At 43.1% G+C, this 21,733-nt stretch overlaps 1 protein-coding gene across 1 annotated transcript in view; it reads right to left on the bottom strand.

Annotated features, from left to right (window-relative positions):
• ntn4 (netrin 4) overlaps positions 1 to 21,733 on the bottom strand; it is a 67,294-nt gene that overhangs the window by 26,505 nt on the left and 19,056 nt on the right. The window contains exons 4-5 of the mRNA XM_034163159.1: positions 4,989 to 5,115; positions 1,267 to 1,452 (exon numbers count right to left, since the gene is read on the bottom strand). Coding sequence (XP_034019050.1) covers positions 1,267 to 1,452; positions 4,989 to 5,115 — 313 coding nt within the window. The remainder of the gene's footprint in view (positions 1 to 1,266; positions 1,453 to 4,988; positions 5,116 to 21,733) is intronic.

Below are 21,733 nucleotides of genomic sequence, written 5' to 3'. Positions count from 1 at the left end.
TGGCGATCTGCGCTTCGAGGCGGCAGCATCTCACCGTTTCAAGTTGAAAACTTCCACATTTCAGGCTCTGTTGACCCAGTAAGTCGTCAGAGAACTTTCAGAAGAAGTCGGCATGAGGAGTTTATTCGGACATTCCATTGTTAACGGACATTTTGTAATGAAAGAACGTGTGGGCAGAGTCGCATGTCGGGCCGGACCCGACCGCGGGGGGTCGCGACAGGAAAAACACCTCCGTGTTGGAAACCTTAACGGGCAAGTTGGAACATGCCCAAGCTGTTAAACAATTTCTCAGTTACTCACTTGTTGAAAGCCATCAAAAGCCGCCTGAATTTTACAAATGGTTTTCAACACGGAGGTGTTTTTCCTGTCGCGGCGCACACAGATTCGTCGAATCGTCACTGAAACGACTTGGCGAATTTGTGCGCATGTCTTTCATTACAAAATGTCCTTAAACAGTGGAATGTCCGCATAAAGTCCTCATGCCGGCCTCTTCTGAATCTTCTCTGTTCTCTCACGACGTCCTGGGTAAATTAAGCCTTAAATTAGGATGTCTTCAGGTCGAAACAGGCCGACGACGGCACCTGGAAGCACTGCAGGACGTCCCGCTCTGTGGGAAGTCCTTACACCGACAGAAACACCCCATAATCTCTCATCAGCCGATAAACTTTTCACCGAAAACCAGCTTAATTTCTCGAATAGTGTCCACTCAGATATTCCTCACAGGTCCAGAAAAAATTTTGATAAAGCAACGCGCGCCGTCTCGAGCAGCGTGTGAATCAAAGGAATTCAGCCGAGAGGGCGGGACCACATCTCACTCAAGGCCTGCTCACAGGGAAATGATGTCACCGACGCGTGAAAAAACTCACGCATGCGCACGAGGGTTCAAGCATGATTGGTGTAATCGCACGTCAATCAAATCCATATAGTTAAAATAAAAAAATAAAAGGGTCAGTTTATTATCTAAGAGACCTCGTATCTATGTACTCAGCTATCTTAGACTGATTTATACACACAAAATTTTTGAAAGGACAGAGTGACAGCATCAATTATATACCGTGATAAAGGTCACAGGACTACCGACAAACAGACGTGTGAAGGTACAACAACCCTCTTTCAGATGTTGACATAGTTGATTTTGGCACAACTTGCCTCATTTATGTCCGCTACTATGAACCAGTGGTCAATGCCATAAGTATCTTATGTTAAAATTTTTAGCCTTAAACTACGACCAAACAAGTTTGTGAGTGGAAGAGTTGTGAGTCGTACGTTTGCAGGAGTCTGGGGCCGTTTGGGGTCGGTGTGGATCTCTGTAGAAGCCGGCCTTGCAGTTCTGACACTGGCGTCCTTCGGTGTTGTGCAAACAGTCACACATGCCTCCGGTTCGCTGTCCGGACTCCCGCCACGCTGACCAATCAAAATGACAGCTGTGTGCGTGTCCATTACACTTACACTCTGGGTTGGAGAGAAAAAATGGATATATCAGCACATTTGACAAGTATTTATGTTTGTGGTCTTCAAATGGCTCCAAAACGTGGACAAGAGGGTTAAGAAAGACTTTGTCAGTGAAATCACCTGCTGGCGTGTTTTGTAGAAATTAAAAGTGGTCACTTCGTGGAAGCAGTTCAGGAACTGCACACGTCCATAAATTAATGCAAATCATCGACCTCCTGCACTGCTGGAGTGGACATGTCCTGCATTTTGCCTTGCTGCATTAGCACTAGCATTAGCTTTCTTTTGTAACTATTTTAAGAGTTGGATCTTAAACTTGAGACAAAAAGTTACTTTTCTCTTTATTATTTTTTAGGCTGGCATGTCTAGGGTCAGATCAGGTCTGGAAGCATGCACTGGTACCACACGTTGCTGCATCCACCATGCTACAGAACTGTCCTGTTTCCTGGATGGCAACCACCCAGACAGACAACAGGTGCATCCCCATGGCCTGAAAGCAGCCATCTATTTATCACAGCCAGGTGATGCATGAGCATCTCTTTGGCCTTTTCCAGTTTATGGGGTCCTCAGTGCTGAAGCACCTGTGCACTGGTTCACACCCAGAGAAGAGCGCCACGTGGCAAACATGTCATAGCCCTCACAGTGATACTGCTCATCTGAGTCTCATAATGTATGTAACTGCTCATTTGTCACAAAGTTTTTCAAACGGTCCCTAAGGATCCTCCAAGAGACCTGGTACCAACAATGTCCAGTTATTAGGTTAGTGGTTAGTGTGTAAATCGCACAGCCATACAGTGAGACATGAAGCACCAGTACCTAAAGCTGGGCAGACACTCTACCATATTTTCAATCGTCGTACGCGGCTCCACGTCAAACTGTACGACAAAACCACACGGTGTAAAAGTTCAGAGGACATGATTTATGTTCTCACACTGTACGGCCCGATGCTCTGATACGATCTGACTGCTCACATTGTATGTTCAAAAACCACACGTGGGACTCGTGTTTCCAGAAGCAAAACGTAAACGGAAGCTTTTTTTCAAACTTTATTTACATTTCTTATTTTTACAAAAACTCTCGATGGGAGACATCAAAGTTTGAACAAAAAAAACAATACCAGAGTACATGAGTTGAAGAAAGAAGGGAAAAAGAAACAGAAGCTGCTCTCCCAAAGAGATGATCACTGTTTAAGCTCTCTGCGGTCTTTGCACAGGCACAGTACGAGAGACGCTTGTAGCACTTCAGCAGCGGGATACCCTCATGACGGCCGACCAGAATATCAAACAGGTTTGATTTTCATCCAACCATACGATTGCCGATCGGGAGGTGGTCGTGAGAGGTTAAACGCAGCTTGTTACTCCATGTAGACTACACAATGCAGAACGCGCCATTAAGCTGAAACTCAGCATGATCCAAAAAACACTCACACGAGTCAAAAATCTGCTGAAAAAGGGCCAAAACTCGCACAGTGTAAGCCCAGCTTTAAAGACTTGGACCTTCAGCATCCTGTGAAGGTATCACCATCGCTAAACGCCTCTGTCCAGCCATCTCATGACTCCCACAGTTCTTCCCAGGCATCTCTCACCCTTAAAGGCTGAGTACCCAGAGACATGAATGTCACTGCTGAGAGAGGTGAATCTCAGCTGTGACTTTGCAGGCTGCCATGTTTGGTATGATGATGATCTTGAGGTTGGCTTGTAACCAGAAGATATCTGGTTCAAATCCCCATTATACTGGAAAATCAGAAAAGATGCTCAGACAATGTCCTTAATCCCAAATTGTTCTCAGTGTGCAGATGAGTTGCCTTGCATGGCAACACGCTGATTCTGTGTGAGAGTGTATGCATGAATGGGTGAATGTGAGGCATCACTGTAAAGTGCTTTCAGCTTCTGCTTCAGATAGAAAAGCACTATATATGTAAATGCAGTCCATTTACTACTGATCTTAGTCTTGATCCAGGATAATGACAGACGATGCAATCCATTGACAGCAAAAAAGATCACAGAAAAGTCTGTAAATTTAAGGACGGTAACCCTTTCTTCTTTGACAAAAAAAAAAAAAATCTATGTTGCTGCATTCTACAGTCCTACCCAACACCCAGTCAAGGCAAACACTGAAGAGAGTAGGGACCAGAATACATCCCTGAGGAACTCCACAATTCAAGGGGAAAAGTCACAAACTCTGCCCCCATTCTGTCTTGACTAAACATTTACGAGGTCTGTTAGAAAAGTAACGGACCTTTTTATTTTTTGCAATAACCTTATGGATTTGAATCACGTGTGATTGCATCAGCCAAGCTTGAACCTTTGTGCACATGCGTGAGTTTTTTCACGCCTGTTGGTTGCGTCATTCGCCTGTGAGCAGTCTTTGTGTGAGCAATGGTCCACCCCTCGCGTCGGATTTTATTGCGAATAAATGTCTGAACGATTTGGAGCTTTGCTGCATCAAATTTTTCCAGAAACTGTGAGAGACCTCCAGGTGGACACCATTTGGAAAATTTAGATGGCTTTCAGCGACGATTTTATGGGGATTACACAGATTAAGGAGTGATCCAGCCGGTTTAAAGACGGCCCACAGCGGCTGAGGGCACGCCGTGATCGACAGGCTGAAACAACCAGATCATTTCCAAAGTGAAGGCTGTGTTGATCCGGGACGTTGTCTGACTACCAGAGAAATGGCAAGAGAGGTGGACATCAGCACTTTTTCGGCACATTCCACTGTTACAGGAGTTTTTGTAATGAAAGACGTGCGGAGGAATTCGCGCGTCAGGACGGACCCGCTAATGGCGCAGAACAAAAAGCACCTCCGTGTTGGAAGTCTCACAGGACATGTTGTGACATGCCCAGCTCTTCCACCATTTGGAAGATTCAGGCGGCTTTGGGTGGCTTTTCAGTCGAGTGAGTATCCGAGAAATTGTTGAAGATCTGGGCATGTCACAACATGTCCTGTGAGACGACATCCAGGATCATCACAGCCTTCACTTTGGAAATGATCTGGTCGTTTCAGCCTGTCAAACGCCACTCGGACCACGGCACGCCCTCCGCCACTGTACGCCGTCTTTAATCCGGTTGTAACGCTCCTTAATCTCTGTGATGCCCATAAAATCGTCCCTGAAAGCCATCTGAATTTTCCGAACAGTGTCCACCTGGAGGTCTTACAGTTTCTGGAAAAATTTGATGCATTGCTGCTCCAGCTGTTCAGACATTTTCCTCACAATGAAAATCCGACGAGAGGGGTGGACCACTGCTCACACAAAAAGCCTGCTCACAGGCGAATGATGCAACCAACAGGCGTGAAAAAACTCACGCATGCGCACGAAGGTTCAAGCTTGGCTGATGCAATCACACGTGATTCAAATCCATATGGTTTTTGAAAAACATAAAAAGGTCGGATAGTTTTCTAACAGACTTCGTATTATTGAAATTTGCCTCCAGCAACTTCTCAGCAACAAAAAAACAAAACTGAACCCCTCAGAAAATGTCTGTTGATAGTATTAATGTTGTGGGGAAAAAAGCTGTAAGCATCAATATTTGACTCACGCCGACACTCGTGTGGCGCCCCAGTCAGGCCATCAGCAGGCTGCCACGGTCGGTCATTGTAGAGTTCAGCGCAGCGCTCACAGTGATGACCCGCTGTGTTGTGTCTGCACACGCACTTCCCATGGACCTGACAGAGCGACAGACAGAAAGCTCATTAGCAATAAGCACATGACAAATGATGGATGGATGGATGATGGGTGGATGGGACAAACAAAAAGGACAGTGTGATGGACAGAATGTTCCCTTTGGAGGTGAGGACTTCACCCATTCTCCATTTCGTTTTTTGTCTCTCACATTTTCTTGTTCTGCTGCCTGGAATGAGTGACTGGAGATTTATTGTTTGGCTTCATCACTGGAAACGAGGAAATGAGAACAGGCCTGCAGTCTGAAAAGGCTGCAGAGTGGAAGCCTGCACCAGCCTCAGCACAATAACAGTCTCCTTGTCATTCCTGTGAGCTGGAATGCAATGCATGCTGGATAATGATTGAAACAGACAAGGCATCTGAAGAAGCTCGTTATTTGTTTGCGTTTCACCGTGCAACTGTAATTTAGGGCAACTCACCCTCACATAGAAAATGATGACAAAAGTACAGAAATTCCAGCTTTTGTTTCCCACAGTGAGTGATGTCTCATGGCAATTTACAGTGTCTCTGGAATGGATTCACAGCGCTTTACTTTTTACACATTTTGTTATGTTACAGCCTTATTCCAAAATGCAATCAATTATTTTTTCTCCCCTCAAAATTCTACTCAAAATTCCCCATAATGACAACATGAATTTTTTATTTTTTATTTTTTTGCAAATTTATTAAAAATAACAACTAAGGAATCACATGTCCATAAGTATTCACAGCCTTTGTTCAATACTTTGTTGATGCAAGTCTTCTTGAATATGATGCCACAAGCTTGGTGCACCTATCTTGGACAGTTTGGTCCATTCCTCTTTGCAGCACCTCTCAAGCTCCATCAGGTTGGATGGGGAGCGTCGGTGCACAGACATTTTCAGATCTCTCCAGACATGTTCAGTCAGATTCAGGTCTGGGCTCTGGCTGGACCACTCAAGGACATTCACAGAGTTGTCCTGAAGCCACTCCTTTGGTATCTTGGCTGTGTGTTTAGGGTCACTGACCTGTTGAAAGATGAACCGTCGCCCCAGTCTGAGGTCCAGAGCGCTCTGGAGCAGGTTTCATCCAGGATATCTCTGTACATTGCAGCATTCATCTTTCCCTCAATCCTGACTAGTCTCCCAGTTCCTGCTGCTGAAAAACATCCCCACAGCATGATGCTGCCACCACCATGCTTCACTGTAGGGATGGTGCCTGGTTTCCTCCAAACACGAAGCCAAAGAGTTCAATCTTTGTCTCATCAGACCAGAGAATTTTGTTTCTCCTGGTCTGAGTCCTTCAGGTGCCTTTTGTCAAACTCCAGGTGGGCTGCCATGTGCCTTTTACTAAGGAGTGGCTTCCATCTGGCCACTCTACCATACAGGCCTGATTGGTGGATTGCTGCAGAGATGGTTGTCCTTCTGGAAGGTTCTCTTCTTTCCACAGAGGAATGTCTGGAGCTCTGACAGAGTGATCATCAGGTTCTTGGTCACCTCCCTGACTGAGGTCCTTCTCGCTCAGTTTAGACAGGCAGTCAGCTCTTGGAAGAGTGCTGGTGGATCAGAACTTCTTCCATTTACAGATGATGGAATCCATTGTGCTCACTGGGACCTTCAAAACAACAGAAATGTTTCTGTTCCCTTCCCCAGATTTGTGGCTCCAGACAATCCTGTCTCAGAGGTCTACAGACAATTCCTTTGACTTCATGCTTGGTTTGTGCTCTGACTGTCAACTGTGGGACCTTATATGTAGACAGGTCTGTGTCTTTCCAAATCATGTCCAATCAACTGAATTTACCCCAGGTGGACTCCAAGTAAGCTGTAGAAACATCTCAAGGATGATCAGAGGAAACAGGAGACACCTGAGATCAATTTTGAGCTTCATGTAAAGACTGTGAATACTTATGGACATGTGATTTATTAGTTTTTGTTGTTGTTGTTAAATAAATTTGCCAAAATCTCAGAAAAACTTTTTCACATTGTCATTATGGGGTATTGTGTGTAGAAATTTGAGGAAAAAATGAATTTACTCCATTTTGGAATAAGGCTATAACATAAACTGTAAAAATTGAAGCACTGTGAATATTTTCTGGAGGCACTCTAAGCTGGTTGGATACTTAAGATGAAAATCTATTCTGAAATTATTCATAAGCCCTCATATTGTTTGTTCATGTAAATGGGGAATCTTCTTCACAGACTAAAGTTAATTATGGAGTTCCACAAGGTTCTGTGCTAGGACCAATTTTATTCACTTTATACATGCTTCCCTTAGGCAGTATTATTAGACGGTATTGCTTAAATTTTCATTGTTACGCAGATGATACCCAGCTTATCTATCCATGAAGCCAGAGGATACACACCAATTAGCTAAACTGCAGGATTGTCTTACAGACATAAAGACATGGATGACCTCTAATTTCCTGCTTTTAAACTCAGATAAAACTGAAGTTATTGTACTTGGCCCCACAAATCTTAGAAGCATGGTGTCTAACCAGATCCTTACTCTGGATGGCATTACCCTGACCTCTAGTAATACTGTGAGAAATCTTGGAGTCATTTTTGATCAGGATATGTCATTCAAAGCGCATATTAAACAAATATGTAGGACTGCCTTTTTGCATTTACGCAATATCTCTAAAATCAGAAAGGTCTTGTCTCAGAGTGATGCTGAAAAACTAATTCATGCATTTATTTCCTCTAGGCTGGACTATTGTAATTCATTATTATCAGGTTGTCCTAAAAGTTCCCTAAAAAGCCTTCAGTGGTTCAGAATGCTGCAGCTAGAGTACTGACGGGGACTAGCAGGAGAGAGCATATCTCACCCATATTGGCCTCTCTTCATTGGCTTCCTGTTAATTCTAGAATAGAATTTAAAATTCTTCTTTTTACTTATAAGGTTTTGAATAATCAGGTCCCATCTTATCTTAGGGACCTCGTAGTACCATATTACCCCATTAGAGCGCTTCGTTCTCAGACTGCGGGCTTACTTGTAGTTCCTAGGGTTTGTAAGAGTAGAATGGGAGGCAGAGCCTTCAGCTTTCAGGCTCCTCTCCTGTGGAACCAGCTCCCAATTCAGATCAGGGAGACAGATACCCTCTCTACTTTTAAGATTAGGCTTAAAACTTTCCTTTTCGCTAAGGCTTATAGTTAGGGCTGATCGGGTGACCCTGGACCATCCCTTGGTTATGCTGCTTTAGACGTAGATTGTGGGGGGGTTCCCATGATGCACTGTTTCTTTCTCTTTTTGCTCCGTATGCATCACTCTGCATTTAATCATTAGTGATCGATCTCTGCTCCCCTCCACAGCATGTCTTTTTCCTGGTTTTTTCCCTCAGCCCCAACCAGTCTCAGCAGAAGACTGCCCCTCCCTGAGCCTGGTTCTGCTGGAGGTTTCTTCCTGTTAAAGGGAGTTTTTCCTTCCCACTGTTGCCAAGTGCTTGCTCATAGGGGGTCGTTTTGACCGTTGGGGTTTTTCATAATTATTGTATGGCCTTGCCTTGCAATATGGAGCGCCTTGGGGCAACTGTTTGTTGTGATTTGGCGCTATATAAGAAAAAAGTTGATTGATTGATTGATTGATTGATATTGTCAAAGGGTAATGAACAGGATATTTGCAACAAATCTCACAACTTTCATTGTTTCAATGGCTTTGCTCGTCTCGCACATTGATTGTCCCGCAGTGGTGTCCCCATTGAAAAGGTCATATCCATCCAGATGCATGGATGGATGATCAAAAAAACATTCAAAGGACAACATCTGGTTCTCTCTCAGAACCAAGAAACAGTATGATGTAAAGTTGGAATCATAGTGACATTAGGTACTTTTTAATACACTGTTACATTATTTGACGCATGTGCACTGAGTACTTTGCAACCGCTTCTGTAGAACATGGTGCGAGAGCCACTCGTACGTGTTTTGGACAAATAGGCAAACAGAGCCCCCCCCCCCCCCCACAAGTGGAGGTGGGAGCTCATGCTTAAGGCCTCCTGACACTTGCGTGACTTTGATCCGCACACTTGCACGCACATCGTCGTGACGATCTCACCCTTTGTGTTCCCAGCTGGACGCTGTGCTTTGTTCCACCGCTGCCACACGCTGTGCGCTGGATGCTGCGTCTGTAAAATAATTATTTCGTAGCGGATTCATCATTTTCTCTGTGAGTTGGCTGTTGAAAAAGGCTCTAATCGCTTCCTGAATCACAGAGGACCACTCCAGTCATTCAGCCATCGCTGAAAGATGTGGAGAAAGCATTTGGAGCCGTCTAAAAAGGTAATTATTTGTCATGTTTATATTGTCATGGCTTGGTAAAACAGTTGCATATTCTTTCCTTCTTGTGTGCAGCTGTAAAAGTATGTTTATGACAGATTAACATCTTGTTATAACCATTCAGACGAGCTGCGCTCTGATGCGATGCGCTGACGCAATCACTCACACTGTTCACTTCTTTACTTGACGAGCTGGATGTAGTGTTGGTGAGCAGATTGTGCCACGCTGCATGAGATTTATGTGCGAAAGATTTTTTAAACATTTCAAAATTCTCTTTGCACAATTGCACGCAGTGTGCCCCTCTCACGTTCAGTCTACACCAGTTAACGACGAATTGACTCTCCTGCACGATAGTGCGTGCATCAAAGTCGTGCAAGTGTCAGGGCCTTTAGTCACACGAGGTTTACACACTAGTGAGCATGCGCATTGAGAATGTAACAACAGCCTATTAAAGTGGTGGAAGTGCAGGTTGGCTCACTTGATGGGACTTTGCTTCAGTGTTTACCAGAACGCTAAATTCCATAACAGAGCTGCACATCTGAAAGCAAAAAAAAAAAAAGACCCAATACTAACAACAAAGCAGCAAGAGGAAAAAATGCAAAGGAGGAAGGAGATGAAGAGGAAAAGGGTAGCAGCCACTGGCCCAGTGCCAGACAGCTGGCATTTGAAGGCCTTTCTTATACCGTGATACGGGACAATTAACATGTACACGATGAGAGCTGCACACACGCAACCATGCACAGTGTAGACGCAGGGCAGACTTCAAATTTCTCACACTGGTGTAGCTCTTGAATGGCACAGATTCAGACAAATTAACAGTCAGCTACTGAAAGAAGTTCCGTTTTAAATACAAACTCTGTGTTCTGACCAGATTCCACCATTTCAGTGCATGTGACTTGAATAGTACAAAAACTCATGTTGCAAAAGTAAACCGTGCATGTGTGTGTATATGTGTGTAACGACCACAGATATGAGATAGACAGATAGATACTTTAATGATCCAAAAGGAAATTTAAACACCGCGTAGCTCAAGACACATACTTGTACTTTATACAGTACATTCAACACACACAAGGACAAGGACAAAGCACAAACACCAATAGAATGGACATTCATGGTGAGGGTACAGTCCCCGTTCAGTCACTGTAAGTGCACCAGTAGGGGAGCAGTGCAAAGGGTGGGTCAGTGTGTCCATACTATAGGTCTATAGGGATGAATCTTAAAAACACAATAAGGATTTTCAATGCATTAAAAATTCTAATAAATAAATAAATAAATATTTTAAAAAGTCAGGAACTCAAACCCAATAATCCATGTTTCCCCGCCCCTTCAGGGAAAAGTTAAAAAGCTGAATGGCCCGGGGAACAAAGGATTAAAACCATCGTGGAGCTTGAAACCACATGCGGGAAACACAGGAAAACTATCTAATCTCTTCATCTGTACACCAAACTGTCTGAGAAAAAACAGGCGTGAACTTATCAGGACCACTTTCACTGCTGGATGTTGTGTACTTTAGAGAGTACACACTGCACATTTGTTTTTGTCACTTTGGCTAACAGTATATTTATTACCTTTTGTCCCTACACATGTACGATAATGTTTATGAAAAATTTAACATGTCAATTTCAATTTTCAATTTTTTTTCATTTATATAGCGCCAACTCACAAAAGAATTGCCTCAAGGTGCTTCACACAAGTAAGGTCTAACCTTACTAACCCCCAGAGCAACAGTGGTAAGGAAAATTCACTCTGAGGAAGAAACCTCAAGCAGATCAGACTCAGAGGGGTGACCCTCTGCTTGGGCCATGATACAGACACAAATTACAGAACAATTCACAAAATGAATATACAGGAAGTGCTGTTAGTGGATGCCACGGCACACACTGTTTACTAATAAAATTAATTTAAAAGAGTAAAAAGCATAGAACTATACTATGCCAGTATGCTAGCCATATGAAAGGGAAAACAAGTGTGTCTTAAGTCTGGACTTGAAAGTATCCACAGAAACTGACACAGGGAGATCATTCCACAGAACAGGGGCATGATAAGAGAAACCTCTATGACCCGCAGACTTCTTATTCACCCTAGGAACACAAGGTAGCCCTGCACCCTGAGAACGCAAAGCCCGGGCCGGTACGTAAGGTTTAATTAGGTCAGCTAGGTAGTCTGTGAACAATTTTACAGACTAGTAGCAGAACCTTAAAATCTGATCTCACTGGTTCAGGAAGCCAGTGAAGAGACGCCAAAATGGGTGTAATGTGGTCGAACTTTCTACTTTGTGTCAAAAGTCTGGCAGCAGCATTTTGAACCAATTGGAGTGCCCTAATGCTGGACTGCGGTAAACCAGAACATAGAACATTGCAGTAGTCCAATCTAGAAGAGATAAATGCATGAATCAGGGTATCAGCATCAGCCATAGACAGGATGGGACGAACCATCACTATATTTCGCAGGTGGAAGAAAGCAGTCCTCATAATATCTCTAATGTGGTGGTCAAAGGACAATGTAGGATCAAAAATTACCCCAAGGTTCCTCACTTTGTCAGTGTGATGTATGACACATGAGTCCTAGGCTAAGCGTTAACTGGTCAAATTGATGCCGATGTCTCACTGGACCAAGAATCATCATTTCAGTTTTATCAGAGTTTAAAAGTAGGAAGTTTCTAGACATCCAACTTCTCACTGATGCAAGTCAATCTTCTACAGATTTTATGTGGATGAGATTACCAGCAGTTATCAGCATGTATAACTGAGTATCATCCGCATGGCAGTGAAAGGTAATCCCAAAATGCCGTATGCCCAAGAGGTGCTATATAAAGGGAGAAAAGCAGGGAGCCTAAGATGGACCCCTGTGGAACCCCAAATTTCATGTCACTAAGGTTAGAGGTATTGTTACTGTACAAAACACAGTGAATATGTTAAAAATGTATGCCTCTGGATGACTTGGGTGATATTGCGGTTATACCAGTATGGTGTTAAAGAAAAATTTTTTTTTTTTTGGGTCACCAGTTCTCCTTGCCTACAGAGGACAGAGTAGTTTTTTCTGAAAACAGCTCTCTTCTGTTTGCAGAGGGTAGAACAATATACTGATTAGGAAACTTTTAACAGGTAGGTCTCAACTGCTTTTAAGTTTTAAAAATGTTTTTCACTGTTCAGCTTTGTTACTACGTTATCGGTGTAAAAGTTATCGGTCGGCAATTCATCGGAAGATAATTAGTCCGATGATGGGTTTTTAAAGTTATCTAAAAAGTTAATCCGATAATGAAAACATTATCTTTGATAATTATCTGTTATCAGATTATCGGAAGTGTGCCCACCACTGGATTTAAATGACGTTTCTCTTTGAAGTTATTAATTCCGACTGGACTCTATCGTTCTAACTTGACTCAGCAGAGAGCTGCGCAATGTTTGGAGCTGTGTGAACAGAACGGAGGATGATTCTCGTTTCTTTCTCGCAACAAGACACAAGTCCCAGTTAGTAACTTTAATCAGCACAAAAGTGACTCACGATTGACATATTCAGGGATGAAAGTGGTGAAAAACAAAAAAAGCTGAAACCCAAAATTACCCCCCAACACCACCTGCAGGAAAATGTTAGAATTCTAGAAGCTCTGAAATGCAATCTGGGACTATTCCAGACGATAAACTGGAGTGAGTGCAGCATCCATTTAGTGAGAAAAAAAAAAATACAACTTTCCTTATTCAGATTCATTCCAGTAGTATTCTGCTCTTACTAGGATGCAGCAGTTTTCTAACTTGGCAGATAGTTCTGGAGGAATATTTATTTCTAGATTTATTTATGATCATTGTTAGTTGGTTTTATATTTTCTGTTGTGTTGTTAATCAGGTTCTTTTTGTCTCTTTCTCTAAAATTGTACTGTAGCATTATTAGCTATTATTACTATTACTGTTGTTGTTGGTACTAATACGAATTACTAATATATAAACAAAAATAAATTTAAAAAATATTACAATTTGTAATACATTTGACTATAATGACAACGAACGCTGACCCATTAATTATTATACAGAAAACAAATGCACACAAACGTGCTGAGATGCGAACAGCTTAATGCTAACTTTAACATTGAAAATGTCATAGACATGTTTTAACGCGTTAGCATCGGTCCCATTTTTAAGTTATAAAATACAGTGAGGAAAATAAGTATTTGAACACCCTGTGATTTTGCAGGTTCTCCCACTTAGAAATCATGGAGGGGTCTGAAATTTTCATCTTAGGTGCATGTCCACTGTGAGAGACATAATCTAAAAAAAATCCGGAAATCACAATGTATGATTTTTTTAAATAATTTATTTGTATGTTACTGCTGCAAATAAATATTTGACCTCCTACCAACCAGCAAGAATTCTGTCTCTCACAGACCTGTTAATTTTTCTTTAAGAGGCCCTCTTATTCTGCACTCTTTACCTGTATTAATTGCACCTGTTTGAACTTGTTACCTGTATAAAAGACACCTGTTCACACACTCAATCAATCACACTCCAACCTGTCCACCATAGCCAAGACCAAAGAGCTGTCTAAGGACACCAGGGACAAAACTGTAGACCTGCACAAGGCTGGGATGGACTACAGGACAACAGGCAAGCAGCTTGGTAGAAGACAACAACTGTTATGATTATTTATTAGAAAGTGGAAGAAACACAAGATGACTGTCAATCTCCCTCGGTCTGGGATTCCATGCAAGATCTCACTTTGTGGGGTAAGGATGATTCTGAGAAAGCTCAGAACTACACAGGAGGACCTGGTCAATGACCTGAAGAGAGCTGGGACCACAGTCACAAAGATTACATTAGTAACACATGATGCTGTCATGGTTTAAAATCCTGCAGGGCAGCAAGGTCCCCCTGCTCAAGCCAGCACACGTCCAGGCCCGTCTGAAGTTCACCAGTGACCATCTGGATGATCCAGAGGAGGCATGGGAGAAGGTCATGTAGTCAGATGAGACCAGAATAGAGCTTTTTGGAATCAACTCCACTTACCATGTTTAGAGGATGAGAACAACCCCAAGAAAACCATCCCAACCGTGAAGCATGGGGGTGGAAACATCATACTCTAGGGGTGCTCTTCTGCAAAGGGGACAAGACGACTGCACCGTATTGAAGGGAGGATAGATGGGGTCATGTATTGTGAGATTTTGGCAACCTCCTTCCCTCAGTAAGAGCACTGAAGATGGGTCGTGGCTGGGTCTTCAGCATGACAATGACCCCAAACACACAGCCAGGGCAACTAAGGAGGGGCTCCGTAAGAAGCATTTCAAGGTCCTGGAGTGGCCTGGCCAGTCTCCAGACCTGAACTCAATAGAAAATCTTTGGAGGGAGCTGAAACTCCAAACCTGAAAGATCTAGAGAAGATCTGTATGGAGGAGTGGACCAAAATCCCTGCTGCAGTGTGTGAAAACCTGGTGAAAAACTACAGGAAACATCTGACCTCTGTAATTGCAAACAAAGGCTACTGTACCAAATATTAACATTGATTTCTTCCTGTTAATTCTAGAATAGAATTTAAAATTCTTCTTCTTACTTATAAGGTTTTGAATAATCAGGTCCCATCTTATCTTAGGGATCTCGTAGTACCATATCACCCCAATAGAGCGCTTCGCTCTCAGACTGCAGGCTTACTTGTAGTTCCTAGGGTTTGTAAGAGTAGAATGGGAGGCAGAGCCTTCAGCTTTCAGGCTCCTCTCCTGTGGAACCAGCTCCCAATTCAGATCAGGGAGACAGACACCCTCTCTACTTTAAGATTAGGCTTAAAACTTTCCTTTTTGCTAAAGCTTATAGTTAGGGCTGGATCAGGTGACCCTGAACCATCCCTTAGTTATGCTGCTATAGACGTAGACTGCTGGGGGGTTCCCATGATGCACTGTTTCTTTCTCTTTTTGCTCTGTATGCACCACTCTGCATTTAATCATTAGTGATCGATCTCTGCTCCCCTCCACTGCATGTCTTTTTCCTGGTTCTCTCCCTCAGCCCCAACCAGTCCCAGCAGAGGACTGCCCCTCCCTGAGCCTGGTTCTGCTGGAGGTTTCTTCCTGTTAAAAGGGAGTTTTTCCTTCCCACTGTAGCCAAGTGCTTGCTCACAGGGGGTCATTTTGACCGTTGGGGTTTTACATAATTATTGAATGGCCTTGCCTTACAATATAAAGTGCCTTGGGGCAACTGTTTGTTGTGATTTTGCGCTATATAAAAAAAATTGATTGATTGATTGATTTTCACAGGTGTTCAAATACTTATTTGCAGCAGTAACATACAAATAAATTATTAAAAAATTATACATTGTGATTTCCGGAATTTTTTTAGATTATGTCTCTCACAGTGGACATGCACCTAAGATGAAAATTTCAGACCCCTCCATGATTTCTAAGTGGGAGAACTTGCAAAATCACAGGGTGTTCAAATACTTATTTTCCTCACTGTATATCTATCAACTGTTTCAGAAGACCATAACAGGTCAGTTTAACATAAAAAAAGGTAAATATTACTCACAGACATATACTCTTTGGGGTTTTAACAGGGAAAAATTAAGATGCAGCAAAATAAAACAAAGAATCAACGAAGCAGCGGGTAGGACCAATGCTTCATTGCTTCAAGCTTCATAGAAGAGCTGGGCTGCAGAAACGGTTGATTACAGACCCTGCAGGGTAATCAACATAGAGACATGATCATTTTCCCGACAAACACCCCAAAAACAATGGCCACTCTGAAGGACCAATAAGAGAATCATTAAGTAAAAAGGCTATTGATGTCGGTTGATCGAATAATTTCTTAACGATACCCAAAAAGAACCGGTTCTTGATACCCAACCCTAACAGTGACAAAGTAATACGGCTGATTTTTATTCTTCTGATCTTGGCAATGTGTAATATCCTGAGCAGAGTGGACAATCAGATGTTCAAACAAGTTATATTTGTGACCCCCAACAGCTAATAAGTTAAACCTAGATTTATAAATAAGAGCAACACCCCCGCCTTGCTTCACATCACGGGGGGGACAGCTGTAGGTTTAAGCCAGGTTTCACATAGCCCAATCATATCTAAGTGATGATCAATAATTAGATCATCAACCAACAATGATTTTGAGGACAGTGATCTTATGTTAATGAGACCCAGTCTAAGGACCTCAGTGGGTTTGACACTTGAACTGTTTGGGTTTAGGGGTGGTTCCACAGTAGCATATAGAAGATGCCTAGAAGTAGGTTTAGGTTTGAGACATTCCATGTGCGTTGTAGGTTGCAGACACAAAATCATTGATATTGCTGGAACAACCAGCGGGCCATCCTCAATTTCAACATCATCCAATGTAGTAATGGTATTAAGTTTGCAAAGCATATCCCTCTATGATTTTTATGGACACATCTACAGAGACAGGCCACAGTCTCAACTTGTTGAACTTCCCTCCCTGGCAGATAAACTGCATTATCAACATAGTGGTTTTTCTGCACAAATTTCCCCGCTAAGGTAATGGATTCCACAACCACATTTGTCATAAGCCTTTCAGGGTTTCTAACTACCTGCTCTGTGGCCTGCTGTCAAGTTCTAATGTTACTCTCCCTGTAGAGCTCTATGTATGTTCGCAGACAAGATGGCGGCGCCTTCCCTAGTAGGGTGAATGCTCTCCGGCATCAGCAAGCCACAGCGGCCCAAGAACGAAGGCCAGTTATCAATAAAGCTTAAGCCTTGCTGTCTACAAAATTGCGGCAGCCACCTATTTAACGATGTCAGCCTGCTAGGTTTTTGATGGTCTTTGACACACTCACTGTGCCTGACCACACTTCATTTTAAGACCAAAGCCAATGGGTGCGCAGAAGAGTGAAGTGCACTCAGTGTTTAAAGAATGCGAATGCTTGACATGAAAATGACAACTGTATTGGTTGGAATCCCTTGAACACGGGATGTGTGAATTTTGTGTTGTAGCTTTTGCACCCCAAAACCTGCTTGTGGGATGGAGATGTGGGTTTGAAGCAATAGTTGGGATGGAGCTGAACAGGGGAATAGCCACTTGATCTGGCTTTGGTGCAAGTCACTGATTGGAGCAGCTGGTACTCCGCCCCTCATCTTCAGGCTGTCCTTTCAGACCATCTCTCATTGCGAAAATTGGACTATGTATAGTTTTCTAGCTGCAGCATTTATATCACTGTATGTTCTGACAATTTGATGTTGTTTGTATGGCTAAACCAGATAGTTACCCCCCAGTGAGCCCAGTCTGCTTGAGGTTTCTTTTTATAATCAAAAACCTCTGAGGAAGTTTTTTTGCCGCTGTTGGCAATATGCTTGCTCATGGGGTGGGTAAGGTTTAAATCTTCCTTATGTGATGAGTTGTGTCAGTGGTAAAATGTAATTTACAATCTGTGATGAAGCATGAATGCAGAAAAGTACACTGAGATTGTAGAGCAACATGTGCTGCCTTCAAGACAATGTCTTTTCAGGGATGTCCATGCATTCTTCAACAAGACAATGCAAAATCGCATTCTGCACACATTACAGAGACACTGCAGCAGAAGAAGAGGGAAAGGCTACTGGAATGTCCTACCGCAGTTCTGACCTAGCTGTATTAGAGAATGTTTGGAACATTTGGAAATGAGAAGTGCAACAACAGCAACCCTGTACTATTGCACAACTTAAGACATGTTTGCAGAAAGCATGGGGGAAAATGTCACCTGGAATACTTGCTAGCTGAGTACCCTCTCCTCCAAAAAGTCTTTTAAATGTTGTGAGAAGGAATGACATTACAAAGTCCTGCCACTTTTCTTTCTGAAATGTAGCTGGCCATTTGCTTAAAAGTAAGTTCTTTTTGGTGAGAAAGGAGTAAAATGCTCTAAATAGGGTTCACTGAGAAGAACGGCTGTGAAATGCCCCATCAGTACTCGGCAGGGTTGAAGTAGGATATCTCTCTGCGTCGGCTGTGAGGTGTGTCAGTGTGAAGCACCCGCACAGACGCCCGTCCCTTCCCTGGCTGAGTGATTGTAATCTGCCCTCATCTCCCGTCTGCTGCTTGGCTTGTTTGGGTTTGCAAAAACGGAGGCTCTGGGTCGAAATGGAGACACAAAACAAACCTCTGTGAGCTGGGAAAAAGACTTGTGTGACCTCTGTGTGTTTGCCTGGTCTCAGTGTGTGTTTACTGAGCTCCCCCTGTGCGGCGGCACTACGATGACCCGAGGTGGCGCTCCTCCGAGGGATTTACTGCTTAAACCGGAAATCTTGAATGAGCTGACGTCTTATCTGTCTGGTCGTTCCCATTGTGTTTTGTGCAATGACACTACCTCTGACTTTAAGGGCATGAAGTTCGGGGTTCCGCAGGGATCCGTTCTGGGTCCCTTGCTTTTTTCCCTGTATATGGCACCCCTTGGGAACATTTTGCGGCGTTTCGGGGTTGCTTTTCATTGTTATGCTGATGATACTCAGTTGTATATGCCGATAGCTGCTGGAAATCCTGTCCACATAAAATCTTTACAGGACTGTCTTGCAGCAGTGAGAAGTTGGATGTCTAGCAACTTTCTACTTTTGAACTCTGATAAGACTGAAATGATGGTTCTTGGCCCAGCAAGACATCGGCACCAATTTGATCAGCTGGCGCTTAGCCTAGGTTCATGTGTTATACATCATACTGACAAAGTGAGGAACCTTGGGGTAATCTTTGATCCTACGTTGTCCTTTGACCTCCACATTAGGGACATTACGAGGACTGCTTTCTTTCATCTGAGAAATATAGCAAAGATTCGCCCCATCCTGTCTATGGCTGATGCTGAGACTCTGATTCACGCATTTGTCTCTTCTAGATTGGATTATTGTACTGCTTTATTTTCTGGTCTGCCACAGTCTAGCATTCGAGGACTTCAGTTGGTGCAGAATGCTGCTGCTAGAATTTTGACACAAAGTAGAAGGTTTGACCACATTACTCCCATTCTGGCATCCCTTCATTGTCTACTGGTTTCTGCCAGATTGGATTTTAAAGTTTTATTGTTGGTTTATAAAATTGTTCATGGACTGGCGCCTTCCTACTTGGCGGACTTGGTTAAGCCGTACGTACCTGCGAGGCCTTTGCGTTCGCAGGGCGCAGGGCTTCTGTGTGTTCCGAGGATGAACAAAAAGTCTGTGGGGTATACAGCCTTTTCCTACCATGGTCCGGCTCTTTGGAATGATCTACCTGCTGTTATTCGGCAGTCTGACACGGTGGAGATGTTTAAATCAAGACTGAAGACCCACTTTTTTAGATTGTCTTATCATTAAGTTTTTAATCTGTTTGTGTTTGCTTTGTAATTTCTTTTTATTCTACTGTGTTTTATCTTTTAACTGTGCTTTTCTTGCTTTTAATTTTGAATTTAGATTAATTTGTGTTGTTGTGAATTATGTGAAGCACCTTGGGGTGACTTTGTTGTGATTTGGTGCTATATAAATTAATAAATTAAATTAAATTAGTTGATGTTGCTGAAAGTTCATATGAGCCGGGCGGCGGTGCGTTCAGCACAATGTTTTATTTCTGCCATCCTGGAGTGTAGCTCAGAGTATTAGCTCGTGGTCCCGTGGTCTCAGTTCTGTTTGAGGGGATTTTCTCCCCTGAGAAGAAGGAAATCCTGATAAAAACACTCAGTAGAGCCACTTGGAATTTGTTGGCATGAACACAGACGCTTGGATCTGAAGAACCGCATTCAGCTGCTTCATTCCAGAGCAACCAGCATCAGCAAGCAAACATCTTTTTTTCTTTCAAATCACTTTAAAATATGCAAACTTTAGTTTTATTAACTGATTGGTAGTGTGCTCATTTCAGCCTCTAACTAACTGTTATTCCACCAAGGAGGCTATGATTTGCTCATCTTTGTTGAGTTCTTTCGTAGATTTAGTCCAACTGAATAAAATCACACTGGTCAACACGATTTTTCTTGCATGGAGTTTTTCATCCGAATCTGGTGTTAGTTTTTTTTAATACTAATACTAATAATACATTTTTTTTATTGCACTTTACATTTAAGTAAATCTCAAAGTGCTAAAGTCAGTAAAAAAAAACAAAAACAAAAAAACAAAACTGGCCAATCACATCACGTTTTTGAGATATATGTAAACATTTTTCTTGTATTAAGCATTGAAGCAAAAGCTGCAGTCGCGCACACGTCTCAGCACCAGATTTAGTGTCCCACCAGTGAGAGCTCTAAGGGGGAGTTGAGGGGGTTGCAATGCCCCTTGAGCCATTGATCAAAAGTGTGTTAAAATATGGGAATGGATGTTGTGCCACGTATGTCCACCACCACTGGAACCCAGCCAGGAAGAGCAAAGGAAGTGTTGATATGATGTAATAACATGTATGTGGCACACATTCATCATGTGCAGTGGATTTGAATAGCATGCAATCAAACTGAAAATACCGTGTGCCACTGCAGGTCAATGCGTCGTACAGCGCACGCCACCGCAGATCTGAACAGGCTGTTTATGCATAATAGACCTTACAGTACTGATGAATTTCCATTCCTTCCCATAGGCTACATAAATAATGTGAAATATTGTGGCCATCATATCTGTGACACCACTGGCAGGTGTGCCCCACCACTGTGTCATGCATCACTGCACGCGTCAGAGGCTTGGCTGTAATATACATAGTATTACTTGATCACCATCTAACTCTGTAGGAGGTATGATGTGGAACTGTATTGCCTGGTCATGACACCATTATTAAACATGAATCTCACCTCCGGCATGGAACCAGGAGCATTTCACAGTGTAGGGCAGACAGGAGCCAGGACTACAGCCTGTGGTGAAGACCCTCTCATGCCAAAAAAAAAAAAGAAAAAAAAATTCACTGAAGGCTGCGTCTGATGAATGGTGGGAAATCTTGGCCCATTGCCAGCAAACTTTCAGCAAAGGTGGCCAGTGGCTGACGTGCATGTGCGCGCACACACAACAAAGTTTAGCACACAGCAAAGTTTAGCAGCAAATGGTGTCTAGTGGCTGACAGCAGCACAGACTTCCCAGAGTGGGGCTGGTTCATTGAAGTACACTGTCGGAGTGGTTCTGGTCTTCCGCGCGGGGCAGGTTGGCTGAAGTACACTGTCGGAGTGGTTCTGGTCTTCCGCGCGGGGCGGGTTGGCTGAAGTACACTGTCGGAATGGTTTTGGTCTTCCGCGCGGGGCGGGTTCGTTGAAGTACACTGTCGGAGTGGTTTTGGTCTTCTCAGTGAGTAACCTGTTGCTGTACCATTCAAAGTTTCCTGGTTCCTTGATCTCTCATGCTTGTTTCCTGTTTGTGTGTCAGCTCCTGTTAACTCCTTGTTCCTCGAGTCCTTGGTGATTCCCTCAGATAAGTATTTCCTTCCATTGACTTTCTGTTTTCCACTGAGCCAGCTTTTGGACTTATGACATTGTTTGTCATGTT

This window comes from Thalassophryne amazonica, chromosome 22 (assembly GCF_902500255.1).
Source record: "Thalassophryne amazonica chromosome 22, fThaAma1.1, whole genome shotgun sequence".
NCBI classification, from domain to species: domain Eukaryota; kingdom Metazoa; phylum Chordata; class Actinopteri; order Batrachoidiformes; family Batrachoididae; genus Thalassophryne; species Thalassophryne amazonica.
The sequence above is the reverse complement of the archived record's forward strand: the minus strand, read 5'-3'. Positions and strand labels throughout refer to the sequence as shown.